A 20357-nucleotide genomic window follows, 5' to 3' on the forward strand; every position below is an offset into this window, starting at 1 on the left:
TTCCGTATTAATCCTCCAATTGGAAATTTACCATTTTTTTCTAAATTAATCCTCCAATTGGAATCATTCAATTAATTGCATTCGCCAAATATGAAAATTCCTATTCTCCATTCCAACTCTAGAATACCTCACACAATAATCCTGAAATCCAGTGACAATAATTTTTTTAAACAATAGACCACCGGAGAATAAACTAAAAGATAAACCGGAATTTCTCCAGAATCCCCCGTGTTACCAACAATTTTAGCCTCGAGCACTGCAGATAGACGAGAAAAAAAAAAATTCAATTCCTTGGATTTCCAAAGCTCATGTACCCTAGGGCCTAGGTAATTCGTTCGGCTAGGAATGCGAATATCTTCCTTCGATCTCTGTTCCATCTAATTTCTAATTGTGGTAATTGTATCGCTGGGGGTGACATGACTCACTGATAATAAGAAATAGTTTAAAATAAATTTCCATTGAATCCACCAATCCTTGAATTATGTAACGTTAAGAGTGGGTCAATGGCTCTGTATAATATTCAATGAACATCAATAGAGCAGTCTAGGAAAAGCACAATGGATGCTCAATGTCGAGGTACTTCAAGGATAAAAGACATGACCAGGGGGAATTCATGGGTTACACAATGTAAGACGGTAGGAGGTACAAAATCATAACTAAACATGCACCTGGTAGATCTTTAAAAACGCGTTACATTTCCCTCTTTCCTCCACCCCCCGAAAATTCCCCAGATTTACCCGCCCCCATTTTGAATCAACTCCGATATAACTAGTATCAAATGAAAAATCGAATTCCTCTCTCAATCATAATTTAATTATAAACCCAGAAAATAGCACTCGAGAATTTTTTGAAAGTGATACAAAGAATTCTTTAGTGATAATCCAGTGAATTTTTTATTTATTGTATTTTCAATTAATTAAAAATTGAATTGCGATTGATTTGGAATTTTTTGGGTGCGTTTTGACGTTTCGTCTCATTGAGACATTTAGTGAGCTTTTTCAATTGAAATCGGATTATGCGATCTGCAATATACAATTATGCAAAATATACTGGCTGTCGAAATAAATTCAACTCCGGGAGAGATACCGGCATTTTTTTTATAGCCACGCCAATTCGTTTATTGATTCAGCTCATTTGTGAATTTGTTTCCCGCACTGGAATTCATTCTCAAATTAGTTTCCAATGGGCATCAGTGCTGCTTTTTTTATTGCCCAATGAATGTTTAATGTCGAGGTATTCAGTAAAGAAAAGACATGACCAGAGTAAATATTCGTGGATTATCCAACGTATACTTCAGGTGATATATTAAATTACCGGTAATAATACCCTTGATATATTGCACGGACAGAAATTGATTTAAAAAATTACTGGAACAGGTACTAATTAAAATCGTTTTAAAATTCTAATTAAAATTGTGTTCTCAGTCATTTTTACCAGAAAATTAGACTACAAAATACGTTTTTCCTCCCATTATTTTCCATTTGCTCAATATTCCATTAACAACAACAAATAATATTTTTTTTAAATCTCCGAGTAATTTTTTAACATTTATCACTAGATTATGAAATTTCCTGAGAATTTTCTCTTTTCGAAATAATGAATTATTGAAGTTCTCCCATTTTTCTCATCGCCAATAATTAAATATACATATATTTCCATGTATATTTAATTATTCAATAGTATTGTTTATATATATCTTGGTTTTTCATAGCAGTAGAGGCTGAAGTAACTTTTTACAATATCATCCATTTCCCGGTGCTCTTTAAAAAATCGTGAGGTTTCCCTCCTCCCTCTCAGAAAAAGTTTTTGAGAGGTTTCACGGGGCATATACAAGAATATAATTGGCACCACCGGTAAAATCCATGAATACCGACCTTCCCCCAACGATTTTGTCCATTTTTTTTTTTTGTGTACCTTCTCCCTTTTGTCAAGTTCATTCGAAAAGACTCGGAGTCTTCACCCGCTTCGGTAAATAAAGAATAATGGAGTGAGGTCGAGAACGTATTATGTGACTCGAGGATTTTCCTTCTTTTTTTCACCCCCCCCTTTTTTTGGGGGAATTCTTTTTACTACCCCTGTCGAAGGATCACGTCCGAAACGCATCGTAAATTCCCTCATTGTCCCTTTCAAGTGATACCGACTGATTTTGTTCCTTATTGTCGCGTGTCTTGGAGTTCATTGATATATATACAGTTAGAAGTGAAGTATTCATTGGGACTCGAGAGGATTTCTTTGTTGATTCACCCATGAATACTCGAGTTCGTGGCCACTCGTTGCTCTTTAAATAGTTATTCAAACGTGACTCTTGAGGGATTTTTACTCCAGGTGGTGGTTAATCCGAGACCATTGTTTTCCTGCGTATACATTTTAAAATTGTACATACTCATACATTTTTCACTTCCTGTTTTGCGCGGGGAGAAATTCAATAAAAATTATCCGTCACTCAAAAAATCGTTTCTACTAAGAGAACTCACTCAGCACAAATCAATTGAATTAATGAATTAATCACTTTGATCATTATTCGTGTCTCATAATTGCGATGAAATAATTAAGGATAACGAAATACACTCCTTAATTAGAATAAAATTCGTGAAATATTCCACGGGGGTTTTATCCGTTATTTTTAATCAATCAATTAATTAATTATTGATGAAAATCCATCGAAATTTTTCGAGGTAATTCCGTAATCGTCAAGCGAATTTGAATTCTAATTTTTTTTACCGATTTTTCCGGTTTATCCCGTTCAATTAAATCGAATTTTTGTCCACTAGATATAAATATGGTAATCAATCATTTAATCAGTTGTTCAGGCTGTGAAATAATCGATTCCAACTATTAATAACTATCCTCGTGTGTCTGGAAACTATTAATAACAGGTTCTACTAACAGAGTGAAAGCGTTTTAATCTCGGTACTCATAGGTGAAATGTTCTATCGTCTTAATGCTATTTTTAATGATCGATGCAACGGTGCACTCATCTCTTGAGATAAACTTCCCGGATGCAGTTGTCATAATAAAAATAGTTAAACTCGTGTGGTTAGGCTCAGACCATTATACCGATTCCAGTCACTGAATGCGCATTAATGAAATTGTGTGGTTTATCCTGTGCTCTCGCTGTAAGAGAAAACCACCGTATCATCTCATTGTTTCAAATGCCAGACCAGAGGTTTTCGACATTAACAAAAGTCAAGACTCGTCATTTCGAGTTACGACAATTGTATTAATTTATTGCGCACGGCTTCCTCAATAAATTAATATTATTACTGTTTATTATTAGGGATACAACCATTTCTTAACTATTTATGAACAATAAATTGTTGAGATTGTTGAGATGATATTGCAGACTGAGTGTCAATTTTTTATTTAATATGAAAATTCAATTAAATAAAATCGCACGAAGTGCCATTGATTTTTTAATTATCAATTATCAATTGTTATATATAATTATTAATAATCGTATAATAAAATCGTGGAAAAATTCTAAATCTATGATAATGATGATAAATTTCGTACAGCTTATAGCTCCTGGCTTTCAATTTAGTTTTTCTTGATTCGCGTGAGACATAGATGAATGATGATAATACTTGATCGAATGTGAAATCATTCCTGCAATTTTCATGTAAAGAGTACAGCTGGTGTTTTCGCCTCACTCCATCACTTCCTGTTATCGTTTTTTCAGGGGCTTTAGACCCCGGGTTCGATGTTCCTGTCGTTTTCGGTCAGACTCTTTACCCTCGATTTGTCTCCGAATTGGGAAGAATCAGACACTGATATAAGTAATTGACGAGAATAAAGGGCTCTTTTCGGGGCAAAAGTCTGGCCAAAAAAATAAAAACCAGTGACTGAGTCACATGTCGAGATAAGTGGGAGGACAGAATGGGCACTGGGGGATAGGGGAATAGAACATAAAAGATTATTCCGTGTTAATTCACCGTGAAATTAGTTGAGAATAATTAATAAAAATGAAAATTAAAATGATTGATCATGATATATATAATATATATAATATAATAAAACAAAAAATTAAAATTAAAATGATTGATCATGATATATATAATCTATATAATATAATACATAAAGTAATATATATATATATATATATATATATATATATAATTGTAATTGATTATTCAATCGAATTTACATCGAGATATCGAAATATTCGTGAATAAATAAATCCCGCGGAATTTTTTTCGCGAGTGATTTTCGAGTAGATGCAAATGTTATCGAAAAATCGAAGGAAAAATCGGTGGAAGATGCGATAAAAGATTTATTTCCTGGGATTGGTAGTGTTAAAAAGGGAAAATCTAGAGAAACGTAAGATATGGCCATGACCGCGAGGAATTCTAGGAATGTAGCTTATCACGTAGCGGAGCAACAGCCCTCATACACACGATCCTCTCGCGGGCAATCAGTTTCAAGTGCCCCTCTTTCTTTTATTCCTCGAAAAAACTGCATTCACACAGGCATAAAATGGAAAAGTCGAATCTAATAAAATCCCAGGGCTCAAGCATTTGAGGTTTCCGTTTTGAGCGCCAGTACTCGCGCACAAAGGCAGATAAACGTAAATTACATTTCGCTATTTTTTATTTTTATACGGAAATTCTTCTGGTGAATTCATGTAAATTTTCACACCTTCAGTCAATTTATTTGACGAAAGAAATTATTTTTATCGGTGCATTCAAAAGTATGGGTTTGAATGAATTCCTTTTTTTTTTGGCTTCAGTTTTAATTTTTTGGATTTGTTATAATTTTCTTGGGAGTTGATTAATTGTGGAATTGTGGAATTGTTCGATAAACATTCACGGGAATGCAAAGGTAGTTGTTATTCAATTGTAATTGAATGTAATTTTTTGAATGGATGTACTGTATCTTAAAATATGATTCTCGAGTCGGCTGACAGTTTTGCAGTGTCATGAAATCATTTCGGAATGCTTGCAGATATGTAGAAATTTGACACGCATTCCGCCATCATTTCAGCATCTGTCACGACTCCCTAGAGTACTCCATCAGAACAACAAATGCCCAACAATTTCCACAACTCCAAACGCAAATAAAAAATTAAAGTCGATCAATACATTGACTAACTCTCTAAAACTCACTTTATCCCTGCAATTTTCACTAAAAAAATTGATTCCCAGAATAATAATTACCTAATTATTCCTCAATTATTAATTATACAATAGATAAAAAATCAATGTTCATTTATTTAATATTTAATTAATGATCTTCCCCGGAAGAAGTCCATCTGAAATGTAGACTCCATAAAATTTTTATTAGTTCGACTTTTTCATTGCCCACATATCATCCAGAAATAGTTGTTGAAAAAAGTGTTGAGAGGTGATTAAGACACATCGTAATCCAAAAAAAAAAATAGTTGGAAAATGGTGTTTCCATCGTATGTTCACCAGACAGACTAATCCGAAGACGAAGTCTGTAATCACATTCGTTACAACTGTCACTCGCCAACGCCTACATTCCGCCATTTTACGTTGGCAACGCAAAATGTTTAATCCCAGACTTAAATGTCAACCGAAATGATCAAATGCTCCATCCCGAATTCCGGTAATTTTACGTTTTCAACTCATCCCCATCCCCTGACGACTTCAATTAAAAATACTCAGACGATCAAACAAATTTTCGGAATGTGTAATTGTCAATTTTTTTAATGGAAATAATGGATTATTCAGGAGTACCATTTTTTTCTGAGAAAGATCTGACGCGTTCGAATTTTTCTTGGAAATAAGTGAATTTGATGACCTGTTGTTACGTAATCGTGGGATTTCACCTGCCCGGGATTGATGATGCACCTGTTTGGGCCTTAGGTACATGATCCTGATCCTAAGTCCCTGGGAACTATCGATTTTCGAGTCCTGAAGATTATCTGAGTAGTCAATCCGCAGAGATGCACCTGTCGAAAATGGGATGACGCCCCTCGAGACAATTTTATTCAATTCCATATTGAAAATCATCAGTAACTCCTCATTTGGAAATACCTTTTCCGTCGAATGGAGAGACTGAATAGAAATATAAGTCACGCTCATAAATCAACTCTGAACTATTCCCCGAATGTCTCCCTTTCTCACACTTTTTTATGGATAAACGGACAGAATGACAATTTTTATCACTCCGTTAATTTGTTTTAAAAGGGCGGGCCGCCTTTTAAAGATTCAAATAACAGGAATAACAGAAAAAAGTTCAATTCTTCTGTGATCCTGTTAAAAATTGGAGACGATTGTAAAAAAATGTTCTCATTCGTATTTGTTATTTGTTATAAAAAAAATTCGTGGTGAGCAGACCGCCATTTCATGACTCCCAGTTTGAAAATTAAAGGTTAGGAAATTATCCTAGATTGTGGAATATTAATAACTCATACGCAGAATCCTAGTTTCATTAAATTCAATGCCGTGGAAACACTTAAAAATTTTTTCCACGCCAATAAAACTAATCCTTCTCCCCGCTGGTGATGAAAATGAAAGGAAAACAAAGAGCGAGTTGGCGAAACGTTTGGAATTGCACAGTGGCGGTATGTAGATGGCAGTTGAATGGTATGCTGCTAGGATATTATGACTCTGGGAGTTATGAGACGGTTTTGCTGGGGTTCCACCGAGCAATTATAGCGCACATACACACACAAGTTGTTGAATCGATGGCGTTGGACGTAATTGAAATATCTCAATCCGTCTGGGTTGACCTCAAGGATCGCAAACCCAGGGAATTATTCCAGTGAACGATTCGCAAATCGTCCCTTCAAATCATATTGGTGTTGGCATTGACATGCACTCAATCAACCTCTCCCTTCTGTACTCCTCCAAAATTGTAATAAACATACACTGGACTCTTCAATTAATTACCACTGAAATCGTTAAACAAATTTCATCTTTCATTACTCAGGAAATTCATGAAAATTACAATTTGTCAATGCAAATTAATAATTATTATAATTACAACTGAAGATTTGAATTAATTATAATGAATAATTATGATTAATTACATTTAATCAAATTTCATACCTAAATAAATTATTTGGGTAACAAATAATGAAATTTTGATATCTCGTTGAATTTTGCATTCACTGGAATTTTAAAAAATTAAGGAATTGTGTATGGTAAAATAAGAACAATTGGGATAAATTTGGGATTATAAACATTTAATTACGAGGTGAAGTAGACTCGCCGATTTTGTTTGTTTGATTATGGAATTCTGGAATTAATGCTGGTAATTCACGTTTGCGTGATACTTGTGACTGTCTGTGACTCCTCAATTTTTTTTTCCCTCTCTTTTCACTGAATTTACGTGTTCATCGTACATGCGTGACTCGAAACACAAATGTGAATCACAAGACCCGAAAAATCATGCACTTCGGCATGTGGCAGCAACCCTAACTATTTAATTCTGAAAGCCCCTGTGTACATGTCGATGAGTCAATTTGTTTGTCACGCACGCGTTGCCATTTTCCTCGCTAATGATACATTGAGGATCCCATTAATGTTAAACAAACATATGTGCGAAGAATGATGAGACCAAGACCAAGTACTCGATATTCTAAAGTAGAATAGTTCAACTAACTCCATAGATGATGATTAGTGGTCAATTAGTTTCTCTCTATTATCTTTTTATGAACTCCGGAGGGAGAAATAATCGCCTGAGTTTATCTGGTTGAAAAAAATTGCCATTTTATGGACACTTGCCTCCAGTGAGAGCAGAAATAAAATTCCAGGATCGAGTTGTTTTTTGCAATCACAAAAAGAGAAGCGCAGTAATTAACCCTGGAATTATAATCCAAAATGCCACATTATTGTGAATTTTTTAAATTATTTATTCACTCATGTCTTTAAAATTTCTTTAAATGTTGATAATTAAATTATCGTCGCAGATGATACGATTTCAAAGGACTTTCGCTATTTTAATTTTTTTTTTATGATTTTTTTTATGAACGCGATTGTTCGCGCGTGCCCTCAAAGATTTATAAATTGTGAAGAAATTCTGAACATCTCCCAGGGAATTAGAGTAGTCTTCGGAGACTTAATTGAAACGAGATGAGCCAAGAGTGGATGGCTTACGTCCTGAGGGAAAAAGACAACGATCTTCTGCCGTCGTTCCCATTCCGTCAGAATCCCCACGAAATTATGTAGCGTTTCTCCTGTCAGTTTCATTCTTCAATGTTGTCCTTTGCCTGTTTCACCTAAAGTTCTCATTTTTAATTGTTGCCAAACTTTCTCTCTTGAGTTGAAAAAATCCAACGAAACTTCAGCATTCCTCGATTCAATCCATTATTTCTAATCACAGTCCCAATTTTTTTGAATTTTTCTGATTTCTGAATTGTTTCAATTTTTATTTTTATTTTTTTAACAAATATTAAAATTTTTCCAATTTTTTTTCAATTTTCAATTTTTCTCAATTTTTCAAATTGTTTCGATTTTTCTAGTTTTTTTCAATTTTTTCGATTTTTCCAGTTTTTTCAATTGTTTTAATTTCTCCAATTGTTTCAATTCTCCAACTATTTCAATTTTTCCAATTATTTCAATTTTTCTAATTTTTCCAATTTTTCCAATTTTTCCAATTGAAATCTACAGAAATATAATGACAAAAATAAAAATTGCAACGGGATGTTGAGATGACTGGATGAACTTGTTTTCAAGTGCTGTACTTCATGTGCGATCTTTTTCTTGATGGCTAAGGAAAACCGTGAAAAATCCTCGTCGACGTGGGCGCCCATTGGCCGAGATTTATTCCTTGAAGAAGGCGGCATTCTCCATTCCATCGGAGAATGCCTCCGACACTTAATCTCGATGAATCCTGGTGTCTAGACTCCCGTTAGACGGTTTCCAAGTTATGGAAAAAAAATTTTCTCAAAGCCAGACTCAATCCTTGTACCTCCTATCTCCACTTCAAATACTTTTATCTCAAATAAATTTTTAGACAAATATCCGCCCAAAAAAATCATTCGCAGAATTTCTGTTGCAATTCAAGAAGAAATTTCTCAACTTGTCATCAACTTGAATCACTTATCAATTTATTCAATTATCTCATTAATTATCTCCAAGAATTTCTCTATTAAATAATCCACAACATCTACTTTTATACTTTTTTATTCTTCAATAACTCCACTCCAATTTTTTAAATAAACCCCGCCGCAAATTGGAATTCAATTAACCAATAAAAAATCCGGAGCCATCAAAAAATTTCAACTCAATCCCCGATATTTTTGCGATATAAAAAAATTGCACGTTCACACAGTAAAATAAAAATGTTTATCAAACTCTAGAATCTTTTTCGAATCCTGACGTCGCCACATCTCAATAATGTATTTCGCAGATTTAATTGCAAATGGAATTCTTTATTTTTATTCAGTCTTCCCCAAATACTCGGTCGTAATGGGAGTTTGCTCATTCCATGGATTACCCCATCACTCCAATAACAATGAGCGTTGTTGGTTCTCCTTGTTTGCACGATGGTCTAACAACGAACTACGAACACCACCCATGTATATAACTTGTAGATATATTTTCTCCCCCCAGGGGTTTCCAAAAAAAAAATAATAATAATCCATCTATTCTACAAATACTCTCATTAAAGCCCTCGGGAGAATTCTCCTTTGACCGCACTACATATTTCTGGGAGGAAAAAGCAACAGATCCGGTAGAAGAAAAAAAAACAAACAATAGTGGGGAAAAATAACGGGGAAAATTAGAAAAAGATGGGGAAAGCAAACAAGAAATTTAACCGACGGTGAATAGCGAGAGACACATGACTTTGGTATGATGAGAGGAAAAAGGGCTGAAAGGAAAATCAAATAAAACCGAAAGGGTGTGGCTATTAAAGAGCAGGCATTGTCAGGATTATGCTGATCAGGTTTCAGGTCCGTTTTTACCTCATCACACTGCCTGGGTTATTCTTCATATTATTCTTTAAAAAATTATCATAATGTTTCCCTCCACATTGCAATATGAAAATAGGATAGCACGTGAAAAATTATTAAATTAATTGAATGAAGTTACTCAATTGTTAGTGAAACAATTAATTAATTAGAACGAGAGGAAAGTGACAGGATGCATCGGTAAAAAAGTTTAATTCAATTTCTTGACCATCAATTTTTATGATAATAAAAAAACGGGGATTTAAATTCGGTTTGTGATTTTTAAAGTGGATTTTAATACTAAAAATTAAACGTGTTCTCCATTTTAAATAAAACATTCAGGTGATGATTAAACATTAATTTTTTGGAGTGACGCACAAATTGTAGCTTCACGGATACTGCAGATATTTTATAAATCGTTGAATCGGTTGGTGAATAAGAGTATTTTAAATGAAATGAGAATTCGACAGTGCAGCCACATAAGCTGAAAAGCTTCAGCCTCAAAATGCTGGTGAATGCACGAAATGCGCTGAGCCGAAGGCCTTGGATTTGAGTAGAAATATTCAGCTGGCCATATCCTAACCAGTCAACTTTTACCGGGTAAAGATGATGTGTACAGGAATGTACGGTGAAATTCCTTATATGTGTATATATATACTGGTACATATGGAGTGCCAGAAGACTCGTAGCACAGATACTGAATTTTTTTTTTTCCCGTTTCACCGGCTCATCGCGAATATATTCTGCAAGCGGCTTAAGGGGTAAACGACCCCTTCCCCATTCACTGGAAATTTCAAACAAATATTATGGAAAAGTTACTGGTTAAACACGTGCTTGGAGCCGAGGGTTGGGGGGACTTTTTGGGAAATTTTTAATCTCCACAAAGTGCAGGAAATATTTTCCGTCTTTTTATACAGTAATTTTTGAAATTCATTTAGAATCATACAATTATTAAAATTGCAAAAGGATTGGATTAGATTAATAAAATTATTAATACCCTGAATTTTTTTTTTAAGTGATTGCAGTATTTTTTTAAATATAATAATCAATTTCAATTTTTAAAATTAATTTTAATCGCGTAATTTGGAAATTGAATAGGTGGATAGATGAATAGATGAAAGTTAAATGAAGGATTTTGCTCTGGATTTTTATATTTTATTGATCGATCAATTCTGATTGTTGCAGGCCGAGGAGTTGAATACAATAGTGGGAAATGCATTTCGCATGGCGTACGTGGCGCAACTTCAACGTCAGCCAATAATCCAAGATGTAGTCACAAATAGACAGAAGCAGGAGCAAAAAAACGTGTGGGTAAGTTGAAAAATACCAGTAGCTATGTTTATTGATCTTATTTATCCATCTGGAAATAAAAGGATATAGAATCGTTATTGATGATGTGCAATTAAGAATTGTCTGTACATCCAATGAATATTCATACTCGATTAGCTTCATCTCGTCTTAGAGATGTTATATCCGGACTGGAGGAAAAAAGATCGAGTTAAATTCACGGGAATACTCATTTTAGAGTAACTGTCTCATGAAGCAATCTCTGTAAATATGAACACTACTAGCCGTTCCATTTCCTGAGAGCGTTAATTATAAAGTTAGCCGGAGGCCTCAACGACGTCATTAAACTTTCATCTACCAAAAACAGTTGGAGAAACGAAAATTTCCAGAATATCAGAGGGTCAACATCACAAATTTTTCGAGTGGCAAATGCCGGAGAAATTTTAAAATGTGGCAATTTGGGTGGAATTTTTTTGTAGGAGCCAGTGGGACGAAATGAAAATGAAGAATTCCCCATTTTATGCTGTTTTAGCAAATTTTTTTTTTACTCTGGATATGAGCGGAATACTGATTACCGGAGATCAGGTTCGTTAGTTCTACTTCCGTTTTTAAATCATAGTTTACGCTCAGACATTCAGGAGCGGCTGCTCACTCCTCATTTCCGTGGATCACTGATCCCCAGAATTCAGGGAATACTTGTGATTACTTCAATAATTTCTGGAGTACTCAATAAATATTTTAACGTAATTTATTATATTTTTTTCATTCCTCCCAGTGACTACCAAAAAATTCAATTTGCACAATTGCAATTGTTCCAGGGAAAAACAAGAATAATTCGAAAAAATTTGAATAGTGGAATAATTGTTAACATGATGAACCGTGTGTATTAAAATTTCGGTGAACATACGCTCTTGGAAATTACCCGTATTTATTATCTTCTATTTTGGGCTAGAGGAGTAACTCGGTGGCGCCATTTGCTCGGACTGTTCAATTTACGGATGGTAATTTTCAATTACAGAATAAATCTGGCGAAGTTGAGGTCGCTAACGGAAACGAGACGAGTAGTGGAGGAAATTCCTGGGTGAAAAGTCGAACGACACCCACATCTCGTAGTGGAAACGTAACGTCCACAGCGGACATGAACGTACAAATCGGCACCGGCGGATCGCCCACATTGCGACTCGCAACAGTCAAGGTATCTTCAAACAATTCATCTCCACGTCAACAATTTATATTCATCTCTACCCTGATTTTAATCCAAAAAATAATTGAATAATAACAATTAAGATAAAAAATTATGTGAATAGAGATTTTTTAATTTTCTCAGTAATGATTGATCAATGAAAAATATTTCAGACACCAAATTCAATACCAGGACTGAGACCTTCGCACACATTCTCAAACGTTCTGGGACCAATAACGAATCAAGATGAGAAAAGTATCTCACAGCAGAGTACACCGAGCAGTGATGAGAGTAATTCTCCCACAGCACTCAACTCATACAAGAGATTGGGGGACAAGCCTCCGTTGATAAAGCGTTTGACAATGGGCCTGACTGGTGGAGTCTTGGGTCTCAATAGTGAGGATGACAGTTGTCCGCTAGTCAGCGGTAGCAGTACCCCGACGAGCCCAAACAATAGACCACACTCCGGTGGTTACATCAACGAGGCCATCATCGATTCCGAAAATACCAGAACAACGTACAATAAAATACAACCCTCCGAGAATATCGATAACACTATTAACGCATCCATTACTACGAAGAGTTTCAATATCGAGAATAACAGGTGAATTGATTAATTGATTACATAAAAATATTGTCAACTTGTCATTTAATTATAATTAAATTAATTACTCTCAGTAATTCCACTTGATTAACAAATGATCTTCAACTTTTCAGGATAGGTAGAAATTCCCCAGTTTCCGTAAACGAAACCGATTTCAAGACCAAAAGAAGATCACAGATAAGTACGTCAAGCAGTTCAGTACCAGCAGACAGCAGTACTCATGGATCAACACCCACACCACCTCCTCTTCCAGAGAGAACTGATAGTCTTAACAATCGCAGTGAAGAGTGTGAATTGCGAAAAGCTCCTTGGTTCCAAGCTGGCATACCCAGGTTGATACCTCATCCTTATTCATTTCGACTTATCTCCACTGGTCGATTTCTATTTAAATTAATCAATATCGTGTTAAATAGGGAAATAACCCTCGAAGTGTTGAGCCAAGAGCCAGAAGGTGCCTTTATGGTACGTGAGAGTACCAGTAAACCAGGCTGTTATGCTCTGTCGCTGCGTGTGCCACGAGAGTTTCAACCCAGTGGAATTGCACATTACTTAATCATGCGGACGAATAAGGGCTACAAGATTAAGGTAATGAGAGGAACAATGCAATTTTATCTTCGGACTTTTCGATTTTTTTCATTAAGAAAGATCATATCAATATTTATTTTCAAATGTGACATTCTGATTATTCATTATTTATTTTATTTCTAATTAATTAATCATTAATAGAAGTGAATATTTTTGTGGAAAGTATTCTCGAGTCAATTTGTTCGTCAGTCCTCAATATTTATCTGTTGCCCAAATTTTTTGGATTTTTCTGGAATTTTTGGAATTTTTGGAATTTCTTCAGCTAGAAATTTTTTTCAACTGATTTCACGGGTTTTATTCATGGAAAAATAAATAAGTTGTTTACGGGCGGGTACTTTAGGTATTTGTCGTGGTAAAGTGTAAACGCCATGGGCGATGAAACACAATCGGGGAGTTGTATAAGGGATTCCAGAGGGAAATCAAAATAACGTGAGACTTGTCGGTTTGATCTGGATACTGTTTCTGACCCTCCATAATTACGATATTTCCAAGAGAGGATGTATGCGTGGAAGATCAGAGTCAATTAGACCCACCAAAAATCTTATTTGATTATTTTTTATTTTTTAATAATCAACTCCGAATAAAATCCACTGGGAATGATAATTTTTCCGAGTTATTCTCAGTGGATTATAACGTCAATCGTTACATAATTTCTCTACAAAACTATAGAGCCATATCGAATAAGGAGAAGGTTAATTACTAATTTGAAACTTCAATTGAGATTCCTCTACCTAAAACGAACAGAATTTCAAGAGGTGGAACTAAGAGTATCATCAAATAAAATGGAGCGATATCGTTGGACTCAATCGAGTTCTTGGATTGATAGATGAAATAATGAATAATTTGTCTGTTTCAGGGCTTTACAAAGGAATTCACAACCCTCACCGCACTGATTACTCATCATTCCGTAATGCCAGAGTTACTGCCATGTCCCCTATCCCTCAGTCGTTATAATCCAAGTTTCTTAAAGACTGATTCAACGAAAGACTTTGCGGATATCGACTCTGATCCTGATTACAACACTCTAGCTGATTTTCGCAAGATGATGGCGGATTTGAATGTTTAAACGTTAAGACACAAGTGATTTTATTCTCTGAAAGTCAGTGATAGTTATTAAGAGAATTATAATAACTAATTTATAGTAGAAGGAATATCAACGACACAGTGATAATAATTTGAATGGACTCTGGAATGAAGTCGACGTGTTCACTGAACTAAAAAAAAAAAAAACTGCCAAGAACTTATTAAGAAAGTGAAAGGAATCATGATACTACTCTAATTACGTGATTTCGTAGATTTTAATATGCAAAAATTGATGTAAATGTGTTTATATGTATATAATTTTTGTTTATTGTTATGATTGCATTTTATTTAAACTGGAGTATGAATGATAATGCTAACGGTGACTAGTACGCGGAAAACGATTCTTTTTCTCGGTGAAAAAGGAATGATAGAATAAATATGTGGCGAGGTTGTAAAGGCAACGGAAGGCAAAAAAAATATTTATTTGAAAATTATTGAAGCTTGTGTATTTTCCACCGATTAAAAAAGGGTAAATATTTCTAAAAAAGCCCTACATATTTTATCGCCATAAAATTAATTATCTTTCACTGAAAGATCTGGTAAAAAAGAATTTATAAATCGAGGTCAATATTTTTTTTTGTTTTCTCTTGCTCTTTACCATTTGGCTACTGATATAAAATTGAGGAGAATTCAACCACTCGGCTAAACCTAGTCTTGTACAGAGATTATCATGCAAATAGATTTTAAAATAACGATGAAATTGGATATAACCGAAATTTTATGCCACGTTGCAAATTGTGCTAACCATTATTCGCAGCTTGATGTTCATAACATTCTGAGACTGTACACTAGTGATGCATTATATAATTTCCATAATAAAATTATTTATGACATCTATCTGCCTGTGAGATTGTTTCAGGAGGTGGAGAAGTTGTTCAAATGGATTGTAAACAAAATTGAGAATTCATGGAGATTTATTTTTCGATGTTGCCTTCAAATGAAATCTATTTATTATTCACTTTTACCAATCGTTCACGAATACTCAGTCGTTTTTCTCTTGGACCACGTGTGCCTCTCGTTCGGAAACAAATGGAACTGTACCAGGACGAGAATGAGCTCGACGTTTCGCCTCTCTGGGAAATAAATAAAATTATTAAACGAGTTCGATGGAGAGATCTACAAAAAAATAAAAGCAACGACTTACTTTGTTTTACGCTTATTATGAATTGTTCGTAATTCTGCTTGAGCATTGTAAATGTGTTTAGGCACTTGTCTGTGTCGAGCAATTCTTCGTACTTGAGGGTGTCCTGCGAATTTCGCCTTCAAAGCTGCACTGTAATTAAGAGCAGCTTTTTCCCTCGGTCTCAGCTATAAAAAAAATTAATCGCCATTAACTCGGGGTTTTCAAACATAACACAATTTTTTTATTTTGGTTTCATATGAATTTCTACTCACGACTCCCAATTTTTCTGATGCGCGAGCCTTCCACACTCGAATATTCATTTCATCACTGCCACTGATGATGTATTTATTATCGAGAGACCAAGCAATGCTCGTGAGTCTCTGCATTCGTTTTGTGTGGTAAATATCCCTAGAATGGCCTTTATTAATTTCATATATTCTCACTGATTTGTCGTAACTTCCCGAGACAAATTCTTTCCCCGTTGGTGAGTAATCGACGTCAGTAACGGCGCCCACGTGGTCTTTATGAACATTAACTGGAGTTTTTAATTTTCTGATATCAAAAGTGTATAAACTGAAACAATAATATTCATGAATTTAATAAAAATGAGTGCATTATCAAAATAATTAACAATACAGTTCGTATATTAAAAATTGACTCACTTGTAATCTTCGTTGGCACAGGTAAAAGTGTAGGCCTCCATAGGATTCCACGCCAACTTATTAGTTTTCAATTTCAGAACAACTTTACGGAGTGGACCGGTGTCTCTCGTATCATACAAGATGATACTCCTATCACTCGCACAAGCCGCGAGCAAATTCGATTGAACAAAATTATATTTAACATCGTGAAGACTGTCTACACCCCATTTGAACGTTTTTATCGGTTCATTCCTAGTTTCTTCCCATAATTGACAGACTTCTCCGCACGTCGCGAACTCAGGTTTCTTCCGATGATGTGAAATGCCAGTGATGACGTTCTAAAAAAGAATTTCAATTATTTGAATTCGATCTGCATTGAATAACTTGAAAAAATAACGAAGACAGATAAATTCAATTTAAAATCCGATAATCGGTGAGTTTGAAAAAATCATTATCATTAATACGAATTATTGATAATAAATGACATACTCTACTGATGATTGTATTCGTAGGGAGGTCTTCTTCGCCCTCATTAGGTGCATCAGATTTCCACACTTTAATCATTTTATCATCGCCAACAGTAATAAAGTGGTCAGCATCCGAGGAAAACGTAATTCCGCGAACGATTCCATCATGTGCTAGAATGGATCTCTCACAATTTCGTTGTGGTAAGTCCCATATTTTGATTTCACCATCGAAAGATGCACTGACAATGACAGAGAGACGACCAGGATGTTTACATACAGCTGAAACTCCATCCTTATGCCCTTCCAAATTACCAATAAAGGGTTTAGCAAATACTCGATCAAGTTTCACAGCATTCAGTGCTCGAGTGTACTCCCTCGCAGCTTCAAATGGATGGAGTGCTGGATCATAATTTCTTGGAACTGTTAATAATAAATAATAATTTTTTTCAATTCTCTTGTGACGTGACTCCGAACAGAGAAATCCTTGGAAACAACAGAACGATGGGATTTACCTCTGTGGATATCTCTTTTAGTCTCCCTGAGGTATTCATCAGGATTCCTCGTTAATATCTTCACCTTCATTCTGTACAATATTTATTTTTACCAATTACTGCACATATTTCACTATTTATCACGTGGGTCTCACAGAAATCTACTCCATAACCTACAAGAGTGAAGTTAATTATCTTCGTACTCTCCAGTGACTCCCCGAAATTCCCTAGATAGAAACTGAAGTATGAATGAATATATAATGAATGAATACAATAACGTATTTAATTTTCTCTATTTTTTGTTTACGAAAAAAATTCAAAGAGATATCAATATTATCAATAATCCATAGGAAACGAGATAATCGCATTTTTATAAATTGAAAAAAAAATTTCACCTATACCCTTCCCTATATATCCCAAGCACCCCCTTCACCGCACTGTTCAGCTATAAATCTTTCGTCTGAAATATCTCTAATTAATATAATTAATAAAATTAATATAATATAATTATATTATAAATTTAAAAAAAAGAATGAAAAAATTTTTTGGCGCCCTCCAAAGCCCCACTGTTTGATGTTGCCCTGGTTTTTGCGATTGTCGTAGTTACCGACAAGGCATCGCTTGAGATCAAGGTTCGGGTTGTGTCCGCGGAGTAGAAGGGCGTAAAGTCGCCAATCACGAAAAAATTCCCTCCATCCGGGCCATAACGTATATTATTTGTATTTTCTCGTGTCGATTGTTGCGTCATCCGCTCTTGCACCAGCGAATAATTCTTCAAATTTATATTTCAATCCCTCAAATAATTCGCAGTAAAAATCTACCATCTGCCTGAGACACTCTCCAAAATCCACAAACTCGTGGAGTAAAAATCAAAGTGAAGATAGAAGTTCTATAAATTCTGCGTTTTTCACATGGCAGACTCGTGTTTCGTCTTGAATTCACTCACTGTCAATTACAGGACAATTAACAGTATCCCAGAACAAAATTTGCACTGAGACAGAAGAAACTGAAGAAAAAGGTCAGTTAGTCATTGATAAGATTTCCACATTCTATTCGTCTAGCCACATCAAGCAGATGACGTGATAAATCTTCAAATTGCAGTATCAATCGCTCTGAAAACATTGACCTAGTCTATATCAGTGATTGATAATATGTATGATATCAGTAATGGTTCTGACTGCAAGTAATCTCCCTTTGTCGTATTGTTTTATCGAAAAATAGGAACTACGCATGTGAAGTGTAATCAAATAATTAACTACCGTCAACAGAGAATTAATACTATTCATTATATCACGTATTAGCTACGACTTTTATATCCACTTTTTGCAATCGAGTCATCCAGGGCAATCCCCAGCTGATTTTAATCGTGACAATTATTCTGCCCTAGAAGATGACTACATTAGTATGACCTTGGATAAATCAACAATTAAGATTGACAAATTCGTCGTAATTCTGACTGCAGAAAAATGCGGAATGTTTAGAAAAAGTTAATTATTGAAAGAGTCCGACATAAGGTCGTGTGCAATATAATCATCCTCTGGAGCAAGATAATTGTCGTAATTGAAACCTTGTCAGCATCTTCTTGGAATTACTGGATGAAAGAACAACTATTTTAAGAGCGTGAATGAATTCTTGTGATCTTGTCGAATTTTCGAACAACAATTACTTAAAAAGAATTTCGAATGATAGTATTTTTATTTAAAAAAGATTTACATAGTTTTTTAATTCCTTCAAATGCACAACTAGTCCATAAAATATCCAATGAAATAGAGTCCCAAGGAATTACGATAGATTTATAAAAAATAAAAACCACGGATATTATGAAATGAACAATTACATGAAAATGTTTCTCATTTATCTCATGTGCAATTTACAACTTGTGGTGCAATCATTATTATCATTACAGAATTTACAATGGCGCCCAAAAATAAAGAGAACTCCGCCTCAAACAAAAAGAAGACAAAAACCGCAGTGATAGAGTATGAAGACGACGACGAAGACTATCGCAGACGTAGAGATCGAAATAATCAGGCAGTGAAACGTTCCCGAGTTAAAAGTAAACTTCGAACTCAACAGACCCTGGAGCGAGTGAACCAACTCAAAACCGAGAACGAACTCCTGGAGGAAAAGATCAAAATGCTCACCAAGGAGTTGGGCTTCCTCAAGGATTTATTTCTAGCTCACGCAGGTAAATGCCGACCTGAGGATCAATAAGCTCCCCTTGTTCATTTGATTCAAGAATATTCGTCAATAACAGACTCACAAATAAAGGATTAGCTTAATAATTCATAAAAATTCTATTTCAGGCTCAAATCAACACACACTATCAATTCAAGACATAGACCTTAATGCTCTACTCGCTGATGACTCTAGTACTAGCCAAAAAAGTACAACGAGACTCTAAACACCATTTACTGCCACGATTTAAATTAATAAATCAGGCACGGCTGAATTATTGAGTCTCAACTTTGAAATTAAACGGTGAGCGGCCAATGTCGGACATCTTGGAACGATGCCAACACCGGAGCAATTTGCTTTGCGCTGCTCAAAAATTCAGAGCAACAAAACAAGATAGATAAAATGAGAATATCCTTATTTTCACCCCCCTCTCAGCAGTTGCAAACGCAAAAACATTCGAGAGGGGGGAAAATAACATCGTCATACACCCAACGAATGAACAGAGCCATTTGGAAATAACATTCCATAAAATAACAGCGAAAGAGGAAATGTGTGACTCAGTGTTGAGTCACTAGAGCGTTTGAAAAGTCATATCAAACATTAGAAAATGTACATACAATTATAAATTCATGGACAAGTAAAAATAATCGATTGATAAAAAATAATAGAAAAGGGAGTGAATCTTTCCTGAAATAAATCTTTCGTAAAAATCGAGTTAATCATTATTTTCTATAATTACATGATCAGGGATATAACAGTCCAAGGATGGGGACCTTGCAATTGCATTTATCCACACCTGTAATTGTTGAATTCCCGAAAAATGCCGATCGATCCTCGGTCCCTCAGTCACCTCAGT

At 35.0% G+C, this 20357-nt stretch overlaps 3 protein-coding genes across 11 annotated transcripts in view; 2 read left to right on the forward strand and 1 right to left on the reverse strand.

The window, feature by feature from the left end:
* LOC105267715 (tensin-1) overlaps positions 1 to 15286 on the forward strand; it is a 67984-nt gene extending 52698 nt beyond the window's left edge. For all 5 annotated transcript variants that reach the window (XM_011306765.1, XM_011306764.1, XM_011306768.1 and 2 more), the window contains 6 exons: positions 11045 to 11170; positions 12165 to 12341; positions 12503 to 12933; positions 13047 to 13265; positions 13347 to 13518; positions 14375 to 15286. In XM_011306765.1, coding sequence (XP_011305067.1) covers positions 11045 to 11170; positions 12165 to 12341; positions 12503 to 12933; positions 13047 to 13265; positions 13347 to 13518; positions 14375 to 14584 — 1335 coding nt within the window. In that variant the 3' untranslated portion in view covers positions 14585 to 15286. The remainder of the gene's footprint in view (positions 1 to 11044; positions 11171 to 12164; positions 12342 to 12502; positions 12934 to 13046; positions 13266 to 13346; positions 13519 to 14374) is intronic.
* Positions 15287 to 15497: 211 nt separating this feature from the next.
* LOC105267717 (DDB1- and CUL4-associated factor 13) lies at positions 15498 to 18013 on the reverse strand. Of its 2 annotated transcripts, XM_011306771.1 has the most exons (7): positions 17931 to 18013; positions 17345 to 17496; positions 16855 to 17252; positions 16387 to 16703; positions 15997 to 16297; positions 15746 to 15909; positions 15498 to 15674 (listed from the first exon to the last, which is right to left on the reverse strand). In XM_011306771.1, exons 2-7 carry the CDS (start codon positions 17412 to 17414, stop codon positions 15584 to 15586), a joined length of 1341 nt encoding a protein of 446 aa, XP_011305073.1. In that variant the 5' UTR covers positions 17415 to 17496; positions 17931 to 18013; the 3' UTR covers positions 15498 to 15583. The 2 variants fall into 2 exon arrangements, with proteins under 2 accessions (XP_011305073.1, XP_011305071.1); XM_011306769.1 differs by lacking the exon at positions 17931 to 18013 and having other exon boundaries at positions 17345 to 17691.
* Positions 18014 to 18032: 19 nt separating this feature from the next.
* LOC105267718 (CCAAT/enhancer-binding protein gamma) lies at positions 18033 to 20211 on the forward strand. Of its 4 annotated transcripts, none has more exons than XM_011306772.1 (3): positions 18033 to 18341; positions 19230 to 19511; positions 19630 to 20211. In XM_011306772.1, exons 2-3 carry the CDS (start codon positions 19238 to 19240, stop codon positions 19725 to 19727), a joined length of 372 nt encoding a protein of 123 aa, XP_011305074.1. In that variant the 5' UTR covers positions 18033 to 18341; positions 19230 to 19237; the 3' UTR covers positions 19728 to 20211. The 4 variants fall into 4 exon arrangements, with proteins under 4 accessions (XP_011305074.1, XP_011305077.1, XP_011305075.1 ...); XM_011306775.1 differs by lacking the exon at positions 18033 to 18341 and adding an exon at positions 18411 to 18502; XM_011306773.1 differs by lacking the exon at positions 18033 to 18341 and adding an exon at positions 18460 to 18562.
* The last annotated feature ends 146 nt before the right edge of the window (positions 20212 to 20357 follow it).

Source organism: Fopius arisanus, unplaced genomic scaffold (assembly GCF_000806365.1).
Source record: "Fopius arisanus strain USDA-PBARC FA_bdor unplaced genomic scaffold, ASM80636v1 scaffold00049, whole genome shotgun sequence".
Classification (NCBI taxonomy): Eukaryota; Metazoa; Arthropoda; class Insecta; order Hymenoptera; family Braconidae; genus Fopius; species Fopius arisanus.

Excerpts from the sequence above, each read along its gene's own strand:
- LOC105267717 (XM_011306771.1), bottom strand. The coding sequence starts at position 17,414 with ATGAAGGTGAAGATATTAACGAGGAATCCTGATGAATACCTCAGGGAG. Across the intron at positions 16,704-16,854 it reads CGAATACAATCATCAGTAGA|AACGTCATCACTGGCATTTC; the intron begins GTATGTCATTTA and ends ATTCTTTTTTAG. Across the intron at positions 15,675-15,745 it reads CATAATAAGCGTAAAACAAA|AGAGGCGAAACGTCGAGCTC; the intron begins GTAAGTCGTTGC and ends TTTATTTCCCAG.
- LOC105267718 (XM_011306772.1), top strand. The coding sequence starts at position 19,238 with ATGGCGCCCAAAAATAAAGAGAACTCCGCCTCAAACAAAAAGAAGACA. Across the intron at positions 19,512-19,629 it reads TTTATTTCTAGCTCACGCAG|GCTCAAATCAACACACACTA; the intron begins GTAAATGCCGAC and ends ATTCTATTTCAG.